The sequence below is a fragment of the Balaenoptera borealis genome (genome assembly GCF_965194805.1).
Source record: "Balaenoptera borealis genome assembly, chromosome: 12".
NCBI lineage: Eukaryota > Metazoa > Chordata > Mammalia > Artiodactyla > Balaenopteridae > Balaenoptera > Balaenoptera borealis.
Window position 1 is genome coordinate 8,643,858 of NC_138869.1, and position 12,930 is coordinate 8,656,787.

Consider the following 12,930-nt stretch of genomic DNA (forward strand, 5'->3'; position numbering starts at 1 on the left):
TGGGCTCCAGCCTTTATCCTGAGATGGCTGTACTTGCAGCAGAAAGGAGGGAGGGGAGCCTGGTTTAGGACCCTGCCCGGCTCCGCTCGTGAGGGGTGTGCAGATACCAACTCCGCTTCCAAGAAGGTTCAGTGGGGAAACGCGGGCATCTACTGACCGCCAGGAAGATGTCACAGCTGCTGTGTGCCATCTACCCCTGGGTGGGCCCTGCTCCTAACCTACTTACCTATGTAATAAGCCGTGAGGAACAGTATATTATCCCCATTTTACAGATGTAGAAATTGACTCTCAGCATAGTCGAGGAATTTCCCAGGTCACGGCACAGGGAAGCCAGAAACCAGCTTGTGTGGGCCCCTCATTCCTCTGTTCCATGCTTCCTCCAGGCTGGAGTTTCCACAGTGAACCCCAAAGTGTGTGGGGAGCTCCAAGGTGACCACCCTGGAAAGAGAACTGCCGTTTACACACTCACCCTGAATTTGTCATAAATATATACCATTAACTCCATTATTCAGATGAGGAAACAGAGGCAGTTTCTCCCAGGCTGGTATAACCCTGCACTATTTCTCACCACAGCACATGACTTGGGATCAGCAAATACCACAGAGACCCCCCAGCCCACCCAGCTGGTTCTGGGCCTGAGCTGGGGCTGAGGTTCACTGACCCACAGCAAAGGTCACTAAAGGACCACCTCCAAATCAGAAGCGGCTTAAGTTAGTTTTTTCTTTTTATGAAGGAAAAATAATCACACACACACACATTAATCAGGAGTAAGAGCTAGGACAGAAAAATTCGTACAATTTAAACAAACTCCCACAAATACCAGTTCTAGAATTGAGAACAGAAAAATGAGAAGAGAAAAGTAAACAATTTTTAGCTTTAAAAATAGCCTCTTCCTGGGCTTCCAGTGCGTTCTGGGTGGAGAGAGATTCTTTATCTTTTCAAATTTTCTATTCTGATCACTGATGCCTTTTTATTAAGCAGCAGACTTTCTAGTCTAAGTTATTTACACAATTTGATAAGAATTTTTTTGGGGGGTGTGAGTCTAGAATGAATACATGTTTTCTGCAGAACTGTCAGGAAGTACAAAAAGCCTGAAGAAAATAAAAGCTACCCTAACCCACCCATGGTTAAAATCTGAGAGAATGCCATTCCAAACTCCAAATCGTGTGCTTGCCTGGGTTGGGGGCTGAGGAGTGATAATCGAGATCAGGAGGTACTCACCATTTCGCAGCTGCCTTTTCCCCCATGCAACATCTTTTTATGCCATTAAATATTCCACAGCCTGTTTTAATGCCTGATTAACATGCAATTCCTTCTTGAAGCTTAGAAACGCATTTGCAAATGGAGGAAATCTCTAGTTTCTAGGGTCATTTCTCAGCACAGAAGGTGGCCAACCACTGTGAACCACCCCCAGTCCTTGTCTGGGGCCCTGAAGACTTGCCTTGCAGCTACAGGTGTCCCTTAGCTCCGTCTGAGGGTCACAGGAGGTGGGAACTTCGGCGTAATGTCTGTCCTCAAGCAGGGGAGGAGGCTCTCCCAAGTCTCGTGGGTGCTGGGTGCTGTCTGGCCTCTGCCAGGTCAGGGCTACTGGCCTGCTGCCAGCTCGCGGGGGTGAGATGCCCGCCCGCCCCCCACCCCGAGCCTGCCCAGGGTGCCTCCCCCAACCAGAACCCCTAATGGGGAAGCGCCAGCCCAGCTCCCTGCCATCTGCTCACTGTGCCCCTCGGGGCTCTGCTGGCAGCCGTGTGACAGATGCCCCAGGGAAGCCAGGAAGCCATCGGCACAGCGAGACAGAGCCTCACGTGGGATTCGGGGAGGCGAGGGCAGGGTTGAGGGAGCAGGGCCCGAAAGGGAACAGTCTGATGCTCCATGCTGGGCTGCCTCAGTTTCCCTTTGTGTCCCATCTGCCCCTTCCCAAGTGCCATCCAGCTTACCTCTGACTCCCTTCAAATCCACCCCTTCCGTCTCTGCCCACTCCCTGGCTCAGCAGTCACCCCTCATCTGGACCATCTCTTGGCAGCCCCCTGAACGAGCTGTTCTCGCCCCAGGAGGTGGTCGCCATGCAAGCACTTGTGTGGACCCCAAATTGTGGACCCCTTTCTACATCCACTCCCTCAGCATATCCCATCCACCCTGCTTAAACATCTACCCAGAATCCACTACTTCTAACCCCTCCCTCCATGGCGGCCCACCCCTCAGTTGGACCATTGCAGGGGCTGCCTCCTTAGCCTCCTGCTGCTGCCCATGTCCCCCTGCACGCACTCCGCTGCTCACTGGCCTCTAATGGCTGTTCATCACAATTAAAACCAAACCCAAAATTCCTACCCTGGCTTACAAGGCCCTTCAGGATCTTGCCCTAGTCTACCCTGCAGCCCTTGTTATGGTATCTACTGCTGCGTAACAAACCACCCCAATACATTTGTGGTGCTTATGTGTCTGATTGGGGCAGGGCTCGGCAGGGAAGGCCCACCCCTGTTCCACGTGGTGTCAGGGGGGCCGCTCAACTGGGATAGGCGATCCATTTCCAAGATGGTGCACTCCCATGGCTGGCAAATTGGTGCTGGCTGGTCAGGGAGCCCAGCTGGGGCTGACAACCGGGGTGCCTCAGTTCTTCTCCACCGGCTGTTTGGGCTTCCCCACAGCATGGTGGCTGAGTTCTAAGAGCAACTATTAAAAAACGAAAAAACAACAGCAAGAAACAACCCACACACAGGAAGTAGAAGCTGCCAGTCTCTTAAGGCCTGAGCCCAGCAACTGTCCTAATGTGAATTCCACTGTAGTCTATTGGTCAAGCCATCAAAGAGCCCAGGTTCAAGGGGCAGGGGCACAGACTCCAGCTCTCCATGGGAAGAGTGTCACATACGTTTTTAAAACACCCCAGACCTCACCTCTGTCTCCAGCTGGGCTTTAGCCACACGGGCCTCGCTGCAGCTCCGCATGCCTGTCAAGCGCATTCCCACCCCACGGCCTTCGCGCTTTCTCTTCCTTCTGAGGATTCCCAAGGGGCCCACAGCCCTGCTCAGTGCCTAGTCGAACGGTCCGCACCTCCTCTCAGCTCCTCTAACCCCTCCTCTCCGCAGCCACAGGGCTCCTTCTCAACACACACCACGTCGGTCTCTTCCCGGCCTATAACCCACCCTGGCTCCCCACTGCCCCCAAGACAATGTCTGCCTTCCTTAGTCCACCCTTCCACACCTTCCTGCCCCAACTCCACAGCCCAGGGGCTCATGCCACCCCTCCCCCACCTGTGCTCCTCTCAAAACCACAAATCCCCTTCCTTCCGGCTCCACCCCACATGCTGGGCCGTCTGCCTGCAATGCCCTTCCCCTCATCTATCTGGCAATTCCTACTTATCCTTTAAGACCAAAAGCTGCCCCCTCCAGGAAGCAGTCCCAGATCTCAGGCTGGATTAAACACCTTTCTAGTGCCTCCACAGGTGCCTACGTGCCTTTGGATCCCTGCAGCGGTCTGCATCTCCCCAGGGCAGAAGCTTCTGTCTGGGTCCTAGCCCTGGATGGCCAAATCCTTAGACCTCAGCCTCCTTCCACACCAATTTGTGGGGGAAAAAGTCTTTATTGATAAATAGGTTACAGTGAAATAGAGTGATAGTTTTTAGGGGAATAAAAAAGTAGAATCTCAGTCTCTCTCCACCCCGCCTCTAGCTCTCAGCTTCTGCCTTCTTACTGGCCGCTTTGGACGATGAGGACTTGGTGGGAATGCCAGGCTTTCTCGGGCCTTTAGGGGCCTCTGCCTTCCTGGCCAGTGGTACAGGCTCCATCTTGGACCCACTGCCCTTGGGAGGAACAGGGGCCTTGGCTTTCGGCCCCTCCCCGGCCCCCTGGGCAGCAGCCTTTTTAGGGACCTTGCTCCCCATCTTCTTTTTGGCTGGGGAAGCAGCACCATTCTCGCCCTATAAGAAAGCAAACCAGGAGCAAGGTGACAGAGCTGGGCAGGGCTGGGTGCACAGCTCAGAGCCCACGAACTTAGGGTTGAAATCCCAGCTCTGGGTCACTTTTGACAAGTGACCTCACCTCTCTAAGTCTCAGCCTCTTATCTATAAAATGGGGATGGTGATCCTCAGGGCGCTGAAGGGCCAGGGAGGAGAGGAAAGTGCTCTGTACTTTGTAGGAAAATAAGTTGCCCCCTTCCTCGGCTGACCCCTCTGGGGCTGGGTGGGGATGCCTGAGCTCTGGTCGCTGGAGACCTGGAGCAGGAAGTCACCCAGGCACCTACCTTGGTGACCGTGGGTTTGGAACTCTGACTCCCAGGCTTTGTTTTCCTGTGGGCCTTGGTATCTGCTGGAAGAGGGGATGGCATGTGAGAAAGACCCCTTTCAGGAGGAGCTGCTGCTGGGCAGGAAGCTTCAGGGGTCCCACGGCCCTCGTCCTGCCCAGGGCCCAGTCCTCACTCTGACACTTGCAGGCTGTGTGACCTGGAGCAAGTAGTTTAGCCTCTCTGAGCCTGGGTGCCCTAGTCTGCCAACTGAAGGTAGCAGCCTCTCTCCCACGGACAGTTGGAGGATTAACTGGACGGTGGATGACCATCCCCCACTCCGTTCACAGCTCGACGCCTGCCCACACCGAAGGCCCCTGACAGGTGTATCTGCCTCTAGCCTTTAACCCATCTTCCACATGGAGGCCAGGATACATTTTTAAAAACACCTTGGACCCTAGCTGTCCCCTGTTCAGAGTCTTTCAGTGGCTCCTCATCGTCCTCCAGATAAAGTCCAGCCTCCTGCTGCCCTTCACAACCTCCCCTTCCCCCTCCCCCGGTACACACAGAGACAACTATTTGTACTTCTTCCACCTTCTTCATGCTTCCAGGTCTTTGCACAAGCTGTTCTGCCTGGGACACCTCCTCCAGGAAGCCTCCCCTGACCCCTCTCAGAGATGATCCCTCCTTCTCTCTCTGCGCTCTTCTTCCCCATACCCACCCCCACAAGCTACCATGCATTCTCTGTCTCTCTGAGTCAAGCCAAGTGCTCAGGGCACATTGGCTAGGAAACCCCTCCTCCCCAGAGCTGGCCCCTCCATCCCAACTCATGTCCAGTGGCTGCCAGAAACCCCCTCCCATGCCCTCCTCTCACCCCATTCACATCCATACCTTGGCTGCTCCTTCCACCTTTGACCTCTGACTTCCCGCCGGGCCCACTGGCAATGGGAGGGGCCTGTGTGGCCTTGTCTGGCTGTTGGGAGGACTTCTTGACCTCACCCAGTCTTGCCTCTTGGTCCTTGTTCTGCTGGCCTTTCTTGGGGGCCTTCTTGGCTGCACCTGGTTTGGGGGTAGCTGTCCTCCCCTCTCCCGGCTTCCTGGATCCTTTTTTCACCTCGCCTGGGTTGGGTGGGTTCTTCTTTGACTCACTTGGTTTCTTGGGGTCCTTTCCCTCAGCTTGACCAGGCCTCCTGGGGGCCGTCATGGTGGACGTCTTCCTGGGCTGGATTTTCCTTTTGTCTTTGGAAACTAACTGGAGGAGGAGAGAACGAGGTGGGATTGCGAGCAGAGGTTCTGGATGTCTCACGCCCTTATACCCTACATGAGGCTCAGAGAAGACCCCATCCCAAAGGAGGGGGAGAAGAAGGCGGCCAAGGGCTTGCAGAGAGGACGCAAAACCACCTCCTAAATGCCGGCTGCCGGTAATGCATTCCACCCATTCATGCACTGTGAGGAAGGGTGCTGCCATTTAGGAGCTAAGGAACTCGAGTCTCCAAAACTCACCCAAGCTTCTCCTACCCTCCCTGCACAGGTGGCGGGCACGCGCCTCCCACCCCTGCACCTGGAAGCCTCAGAGCCAGGCTTCTGGGAGCACGTCATGCACACTGAGCCCTAACGGTATCTCTGAGATGCTAACCTACAATCTCCTTTGACCCCCCAACACCATCCCATGGACTGTGGCTCGGACTCCCTGCCTTCCCGCCTCACACCACCGCGTCCCCAAGTCTCCCTGCCGCTTCGCTTCTGTGTAGCTGGACACGGACATGGCGGTCAGACGGCTGAGAGTGCATGGCTTCCTGGGGCCTCAACCCCAGCCCAAGTGCGACTCGCCCAAGTCTTCTCCCCCTCTGGCCTCGGTCTCCCCATCTTTACAATGGGGCCATCAGGGAGGGTGAGAGCGGCAGGAGGATGCAAGCGTCCCTGGCGAGCAGGTGGTCCCCGCCCCTCTAGAGCGCAGCTAATGACGCTGCTCCCCAGCGTCCCTGGACCCTCACGGCTCCCCGTTACCCACCAAGGCCAGAAACAGCCCCCACTCTCTGCACACACACATTCCTGACTCCGTGGTACCCAAGACCCCCTTCCCTGCCTCCCAGCCCCTTGGCCCACTTTCCTGACTGCCTCCTAGTCACACGCACTCCCAGTGCCCTCTCTTGCTCCCCTTCACCCCACCCTATGCCCCTGGCCTTGCCATGGCTGGTGTCCAAGCTCTGACCCACACACCCAGTTCCAGGAGGGGGCATCCCCTGTGCTCAGCCGCCCTACTCCCACAGGGATTGGAACGTGGAGGTTGAGAACGTTCCACCGTGTTCCATGGAGCCTGTCAGAGGAACTGCTACTTGCTGGGGCACAGCAGTGACAAGACAGACCCCATGTCTGTGTCCCTGAGATTTCCCTGGTGGCAGCTGGCAGTCACGATGCTGGGGCTTAATTCTGTGGCCAAGTTTGCCCTTAGCTCTGGGTGACCCTCCCTTTTGAAAGAGGAGGATGTAGTGGCTCAGGGAGGCGTCAGCCCTGGTCTGGAGACCTCGGGTCTGGAGCCAGACAGCACGGGGAGCAAACCCCATTTCTGTGACCCCGTAGAGGCCAAGGTTGGGTCTGTGCCGCCCATGGTAAGGAATTCCAGGAAGGGGTCATGGGCACCCAGGACCCAGAAGTAAAACAGCTGAGACGGTCTCTGGTCACTCAACACACCCAACAGGGATGGAGGCGGATGCAGCAGGGTGACCGGGGCCGTGTGGGTGCTCAGCCTTCCCGGGGAGAGGGGGGGGTCTTGGCAAAGACAGAGGAAGAACGAGAAGAGACAGAAGGAGAGAGGGAACAGGGCAGGGGACCAGCACCCAGAGGCTGGGAAGAAAGAGCTGGAATTGGGGTTCAAGCCCTCGGGCAAATCCACCCACACCCTGGGGCCTCTCGCCACCCCCCACCCCACTCCCAGCGGCTGACTTTGAAGCTGCCAGTGGCTCCCCGGGCCTTGGAGTTGACGGGCCTGACGAGGAGGCCGCGGTGCATGCCTGTGGCCAAGGCCTGCTTCAGCAGGTACTTGAGGCGGAGGACGTCCACCGTCGGGTACTTCTGCAGGATGTAAACCTTGATGGCCGCCACCGAGGTACCCCGGCGCTGCTCCCCCGCCTGCAGCGCCTCCAGCACCATGCGCAGCACCGGAGGGTGGCGGCGGGGCTCTTGGACGCCGCTCCGGCTCAGGCCTACGGACAGACAGCAGGACATCACCCGGGGCCCAGACCTCCCTCAGGCCCCGTTGACGACAAACACGCCTAGTGAAGCACCCACTAGGCGCTGGCCAGGCCCCACTGTGGGTGAGCAAGCGGCCGGGGGATCAAGTACACACCCCTCACCCCCACCCCAGGTCAGTGCCACTGCCCCCTGGCCTGGGAGCAGAGGCGGGGGGCACTGCTTGGCCACCCGGGGTCTCCCGGTGCCCGCTGTGGGGCTGGGCACACACCAGCCCTCCACGAAGGCTCATTAAAAGCATTAAAGGGTCCTTAAACAAACCTACACCAGGTCAGTTGTCTAGCTCTAACTACCAGTTTACAGGAAATGCAAGGGCCACGGGCATGAAATCAGTAAAACCCAGACTGTGAGGAACTCTGCAGAACACACGGTCCAGCTTCTCCTACAAATAAGCAAGGAGGAAAAGAAAACGTGGGAAGGGCCCCAGAGAGGAAAGATCCTAAGAATCCCTTTAACCAAATGCAACATGGGGGCCTTGCTCAGACTCAGAACATGATTTGAACAATCCAACTGGAAAAAAAAAAAAAGGCAACTAGACAAATGTGAACACTGGAATATTTCATGATATTAAGGATGATACTGTTTCCAGTGTGCTGATGGTATTGTAATTATTTTAAGAGGTTCTTATCTTTTAAAGATAAATACTGAACTGGGACTTCCCTGGTGGCACAGTCGATAAGACTCCTTGCTCCCAGTATAGGAGGCCTGGGTTTGATCCTTGGTCAGGGAACTAGATTCCATATACATGCCACAACAAAGAGTTTGCATGCCACAACTAAGGAGCCCATGTGCCGCAACTAGGGAGCTGGTGAGCTGCAACAAAGGAGCCTGCCTGCCACAACTAAGACCCGGTGCAGCCAAATAAATAAATAAATAAATAACGATAAATACTGAACTGTTTACAGATGAAATGATAAGTCTGGCATTTACTTTGAAATAATGCAGTAGGTGAAACAAGGGTAGCCACAAGCTGTTAGCTGTTGAAGTCGGGTGATGGGTGCACGGGGTAGGGGCGCAGGTCACTGTACCATTCAGTCTACTTTTGTGTCCGTTTAAAAGTTTTCATCATGGGACTTCCCTGGTGGCGCAGTGGTTAAGAATCCACCTGCCAATGCAGGTGATGCAGGTTCAATCCCTGGTCCGGGAAGATCCCACATGCTGTGGAACAACAAAACCCATGCACCACAACTACTGAGCCTGTGCTCTAGAGCCCGCGAGCCACAACTACTGAGTCTGCATGCCACAACTACTGAAGCCCACGCACCCAGAGCCCACGCTCTGCTCCACAACAAGAGAAGCCACTGCAATGAAAAGCCCGCGCACCACAACAAAGAGTAGCCTCCACTCACTGCAACTAGAGAAAGCCCGTGCTCAGCAATGAAGACCCAACACAGCCAAAAATAAAATATAAATAAATCAATTTATTTAAAAAAAGAGTTTTCATCATAAAAAGTAACAAAAGAATTTCACTCCTAGGTATATGCCCAAGAGAAAAGAAAATATATATCCACACAAAAATGTGTACACAGATGTTCACAGCAGCATTATTTATAATAGCCCAAAAGTAGAAACAACCCCAAAGTCCATAAACTAATGAATGGATAAATAAAACGTGTTATTGCCGTAAAATGCAATGTCATCCAAGCAACAGGAGGAATGAAGTACTTCCTTGAAAACGTTATGCAGAGTGAAAGCAGCCAGTCACAAAAAGTCATATATTGTATGAGTTAGTTTATATGAAGCGTCCAGAATGGACAAATCAGAGCCAGAAGGTAGATTAGTGGTTGCCAGGGGCTGGGAGGTGGGCAGGGATGGGGAGTTGACAGCTAATGGGTACAGGTTTTCTTTAGAGGGGATGGAAATATTCTAAAATTGACTGTGGAGACAGGTACACAACTGTGAATATACTAAAAGCCATAGTACACTTTAAATGGGTGAATTGTATGGTATGTGAATTATTGAAATATCTCGATAAGCTGTTATTTTTAAAAAGTTGCAAAGGAGAGTAGGATCCAGAGGTGAGGAGGGAGACACTGTGAGAACTTGTCAGTCACTGTAAAGCATGTAAAAGTGGTTTAAATATGAAACCTGATTTAAACATAGTGATTAGAAATGTTGATTTCCAACCAATTTGCAAAAACTAAAGACTCAAAAAAGGAATCAAGTGGCTAAAATATATATATTTTTTAAAACCACATTTTAAAGTGGAAAAAATAAAACAACCTTGTACATATACAGACTGCTATATCAAAGCCACATGGGAACTACAAACCAAAAAACTACGATACACACACACAAAAGAAAAAGCAACCCAAACACAACACTAAAGATAGTCATCAAACCACAAGAGAAGAGAACAAAAGAAGGGAAGAAAGAAGAGCAACAAAAACAAATCCAAAACAATTAAGAAAATGGAAATAGGAACACATGTATTGATAACTACCTTAAATGTAAATGGATTAAATGCTCCAACCAAAAGACATAGACTGGCTGAATGGATACAAAAAAAGACCCATTTATATACTGTCTACAAGAGACCCACTTCAGACCTAGGGACACATACAGACTGAAAGTGAGGGGATGGAAAAAGATATTCCATGCAAATGGAAAACAAAGAAAGCTGGAGTAGCAATACTCATATCAGACAAAATCAACTTTAAAATAAAGACTGTTACAAGAGACAAGGAAGGACACTACATAATGATCAAGGGATCAATCCAAGATATAAAAATTATAAATATGTATGCACCCAACATACAAGCACCTCAATATATAAAGCAAATACTAACAGCCATAAAGGGAGAAATTGACAGTAACACAATAATAGTGGGGGACTTTAACCCCCCACTGACACCAATGGACAGATCATCCAGACAGAAAATCAATAAGGAAACACAGGCCTTAAATGACACTTTACACCAGATGGACTTAATTGATATTTATAGAACATTCCATCCAAAAGGAACAGAATACACATTCTTCTCAGGTGCACATGGAACATTCTCCAGGACTGACCACATGCTGGGCCACAAAGCCAGCCTCAGTAAATTTAAGAAAATTGAAATCATATCAAGCATCTTTTCTGACCACAACGCTATGAAATTAGAAATAAATTACAGGGGAAAAAAACCCTGTAAAAAACACAAACTCATGGAGGCTAAACAATATGTTACTAAACAACCAATAGATCACTGAAGAAATCAAAGAGGAAATTAAGAGAGACAAATGAAAATAAAAACACGACCATCCAAAACCTATGGAATGCAGCAAAAGCAGTTCTAAGAGGGAAGTTTATAGCCATACAATCTTACCTCAGGAAACAAGAAACATCTCAAATAAACAACCTAACCTTACACCTAAAGCAACTAGAGAAAGAAGAACAAACAAAACCCAGTTAGCAGAAGGAAAGAAATCAAAGATCAGAGCAGAAGTAAATGAAACAGAGGTGAAGAAAACAATAGAAAAGATCAATCAAACTAAAACCTGGTTCTTTAAAAAGATAAACGAAACTGGTAAACATTTACTAGACTCATCAGAAAAAAAAGGGACAGGCTTCCCCTTTCAATAAAATTAGAAATGAAAAAGGAGACTACTACAAGCAACTATACACCAATAAAATGGACAACCTGGAAGAAATGGACAAATTCTTAGAAAGGTACAACCTTCCAAGACTGAACCAGGAAGAGATAGAAAATATGAACAGACCAATCATGAGTACGGAAATTGAAACTGTGATTTAAAAACTTCCAACAAACAAAAGTCCAGGACCAGTTGGCTTCACAGGTAAATTCTATCAAACATTTAGAGAAGAGCTAACACCTATCCTTCTGAAACTCTTCCAAAAAAATTGCAGAGGAAGGAACACTCCCATTCTACCAGGCCACCATCACCCTGATACCAAAACCAGACAAAGATACCACAAAAAAAGAAAATTACAGGCCAATATCACTGATGAACATTTATGCAAAAATCCTCAACAAAATACTACAAACCGAATCCAACAACATGTTAAAAGGATCATACATCATGATCAAGTGGGATTTATCCCAGGGATGCACGGATTCTTCTATATCTGCAAATCAACCACTATGATATACCACATCAACAGACTGAAGAATAAAAACCATATGATCATCTCAATAGATGCAGAAAAAGCTTGTGACAAAATTCAACACCCATTTATGATAAAAACTCTCCAGAAAGTGGGCATAGAGGGAACCTACCTCAACATAATAAAGGCCATATATGACAAACCCACAGGAAACATCTCAATGGTGAAAAAATGAAAGCATTTCCTCTAAGATCAGGAACAAGACAAGGAAGTCCACCCTCACGACTATTATTCAACATAATTTTGGAAGTCCTAGCCACAGTAATCAGAGAAGAAAAAGAAATAAAAGGAATCCAAATTGGAAAAGAAGAAGTAAAGCTGTCACTGTTTGCAGATGACATGATACTACACATAGAGAGTCTTAAAGATGCCACCAGAAAACTACTAGAGCTCATCAATGAATTTGGTAAAGTTGCAGGATACGAAATTAATGCACAGAAATCTCTTCCATTCCTATACACTAACAATGAAAGATTAGAAGGAGAAATTAAGGAAACAATTCCATTTACCATCGCAACAAAAAGAATAAAATACCTAGGAATAAACTTACCTAAGAAGGCAAAAGACCTGTACTCAGAAAAGAAAGAAATCAAAGATGACACAAACAGGTGTTCTTAGATTGGAAGAATCAACACTGTGAAAATGACTATATTACCCAAAGCAATCTACCGATTCAATGCAATCCTTATCAAATTACCAATGGCATTTTTCACAGAATTAGAACAAAAAATTGTACAATTTGTATGGAAACACAAAAGACCCCAAATAGCCAAAGCTATCTTGAGAAAGAAAAACAGAGCTGCAGGAATCTGGCTCCCCGACTTCAGACTATATTACAAAGCTACAGTAATCAAAACAGTTTCATTGCAGCACTATTTACAATAGTGAGGACATGGAAGCAACCTAAATGTCCATCAACAGAGGAATGGAAAAAGAAGATGTGGGGACTTCCCTGGCAGTCCAGTGGTTAAGACTCTGTGCTCCCAATGTAGGGGGCACGGGTTTGATCCCTGGTCAGGGAACTAAGATCCTGCGTGCTGCAGCCAAAAAACAAAACAAAACAAAAAACACAAAGATATGCTACATATATACAATGGAATATTACTCAGCCATAAAAAAGAATGAAATAATGCCATTTGCAGCAACATGGATAGACCTAGAGATTGTCATACTGAGTGAAGTCAGAGAAAGACAAATATCATATGATATCACTTATATGTGGAATCGAAAAAAGGGTACAAATCAACTTGCTTACAAAACAGTAGGGTCACAGATATAGAAAACAAATTTAGGGGCTTCCCTGGTGGTGCAGTGGTTAAGAATCTGCCTGCCAATGCAAGGGACATGGGTTTGAGCCC

General features: G+C 49.5%; 1 protein-coding gene across 1 annotated transcript; it reads right to left on the reverse strand.

The window, feature by feature from the left end:
* Positions 1-106: 106 nt before the first annotated feature.
* On the reverse strand, positions 107-7,437 carry H1-8 (H1.8 linker histone; the record flags this gene model as incomplete). The annotated part of the gene is made up of 4 exons (XM_082345815.1): positions 107-3,910; positions 4,234-4,295; positions 5,104-5,464; positions 7,156-7,437. 4 exons carry the CDS (start codon positions 7,435-7,437, stop codon positions 3,659-3,661), a joined length of 957 nt encoding a protein of 318 aa, XP_082201941.1. The 3' UTR covers positions 107-3,658.
* Between the last annotated feature and the right edge of the window lie 5,493 nt (positions 7,438-12,930).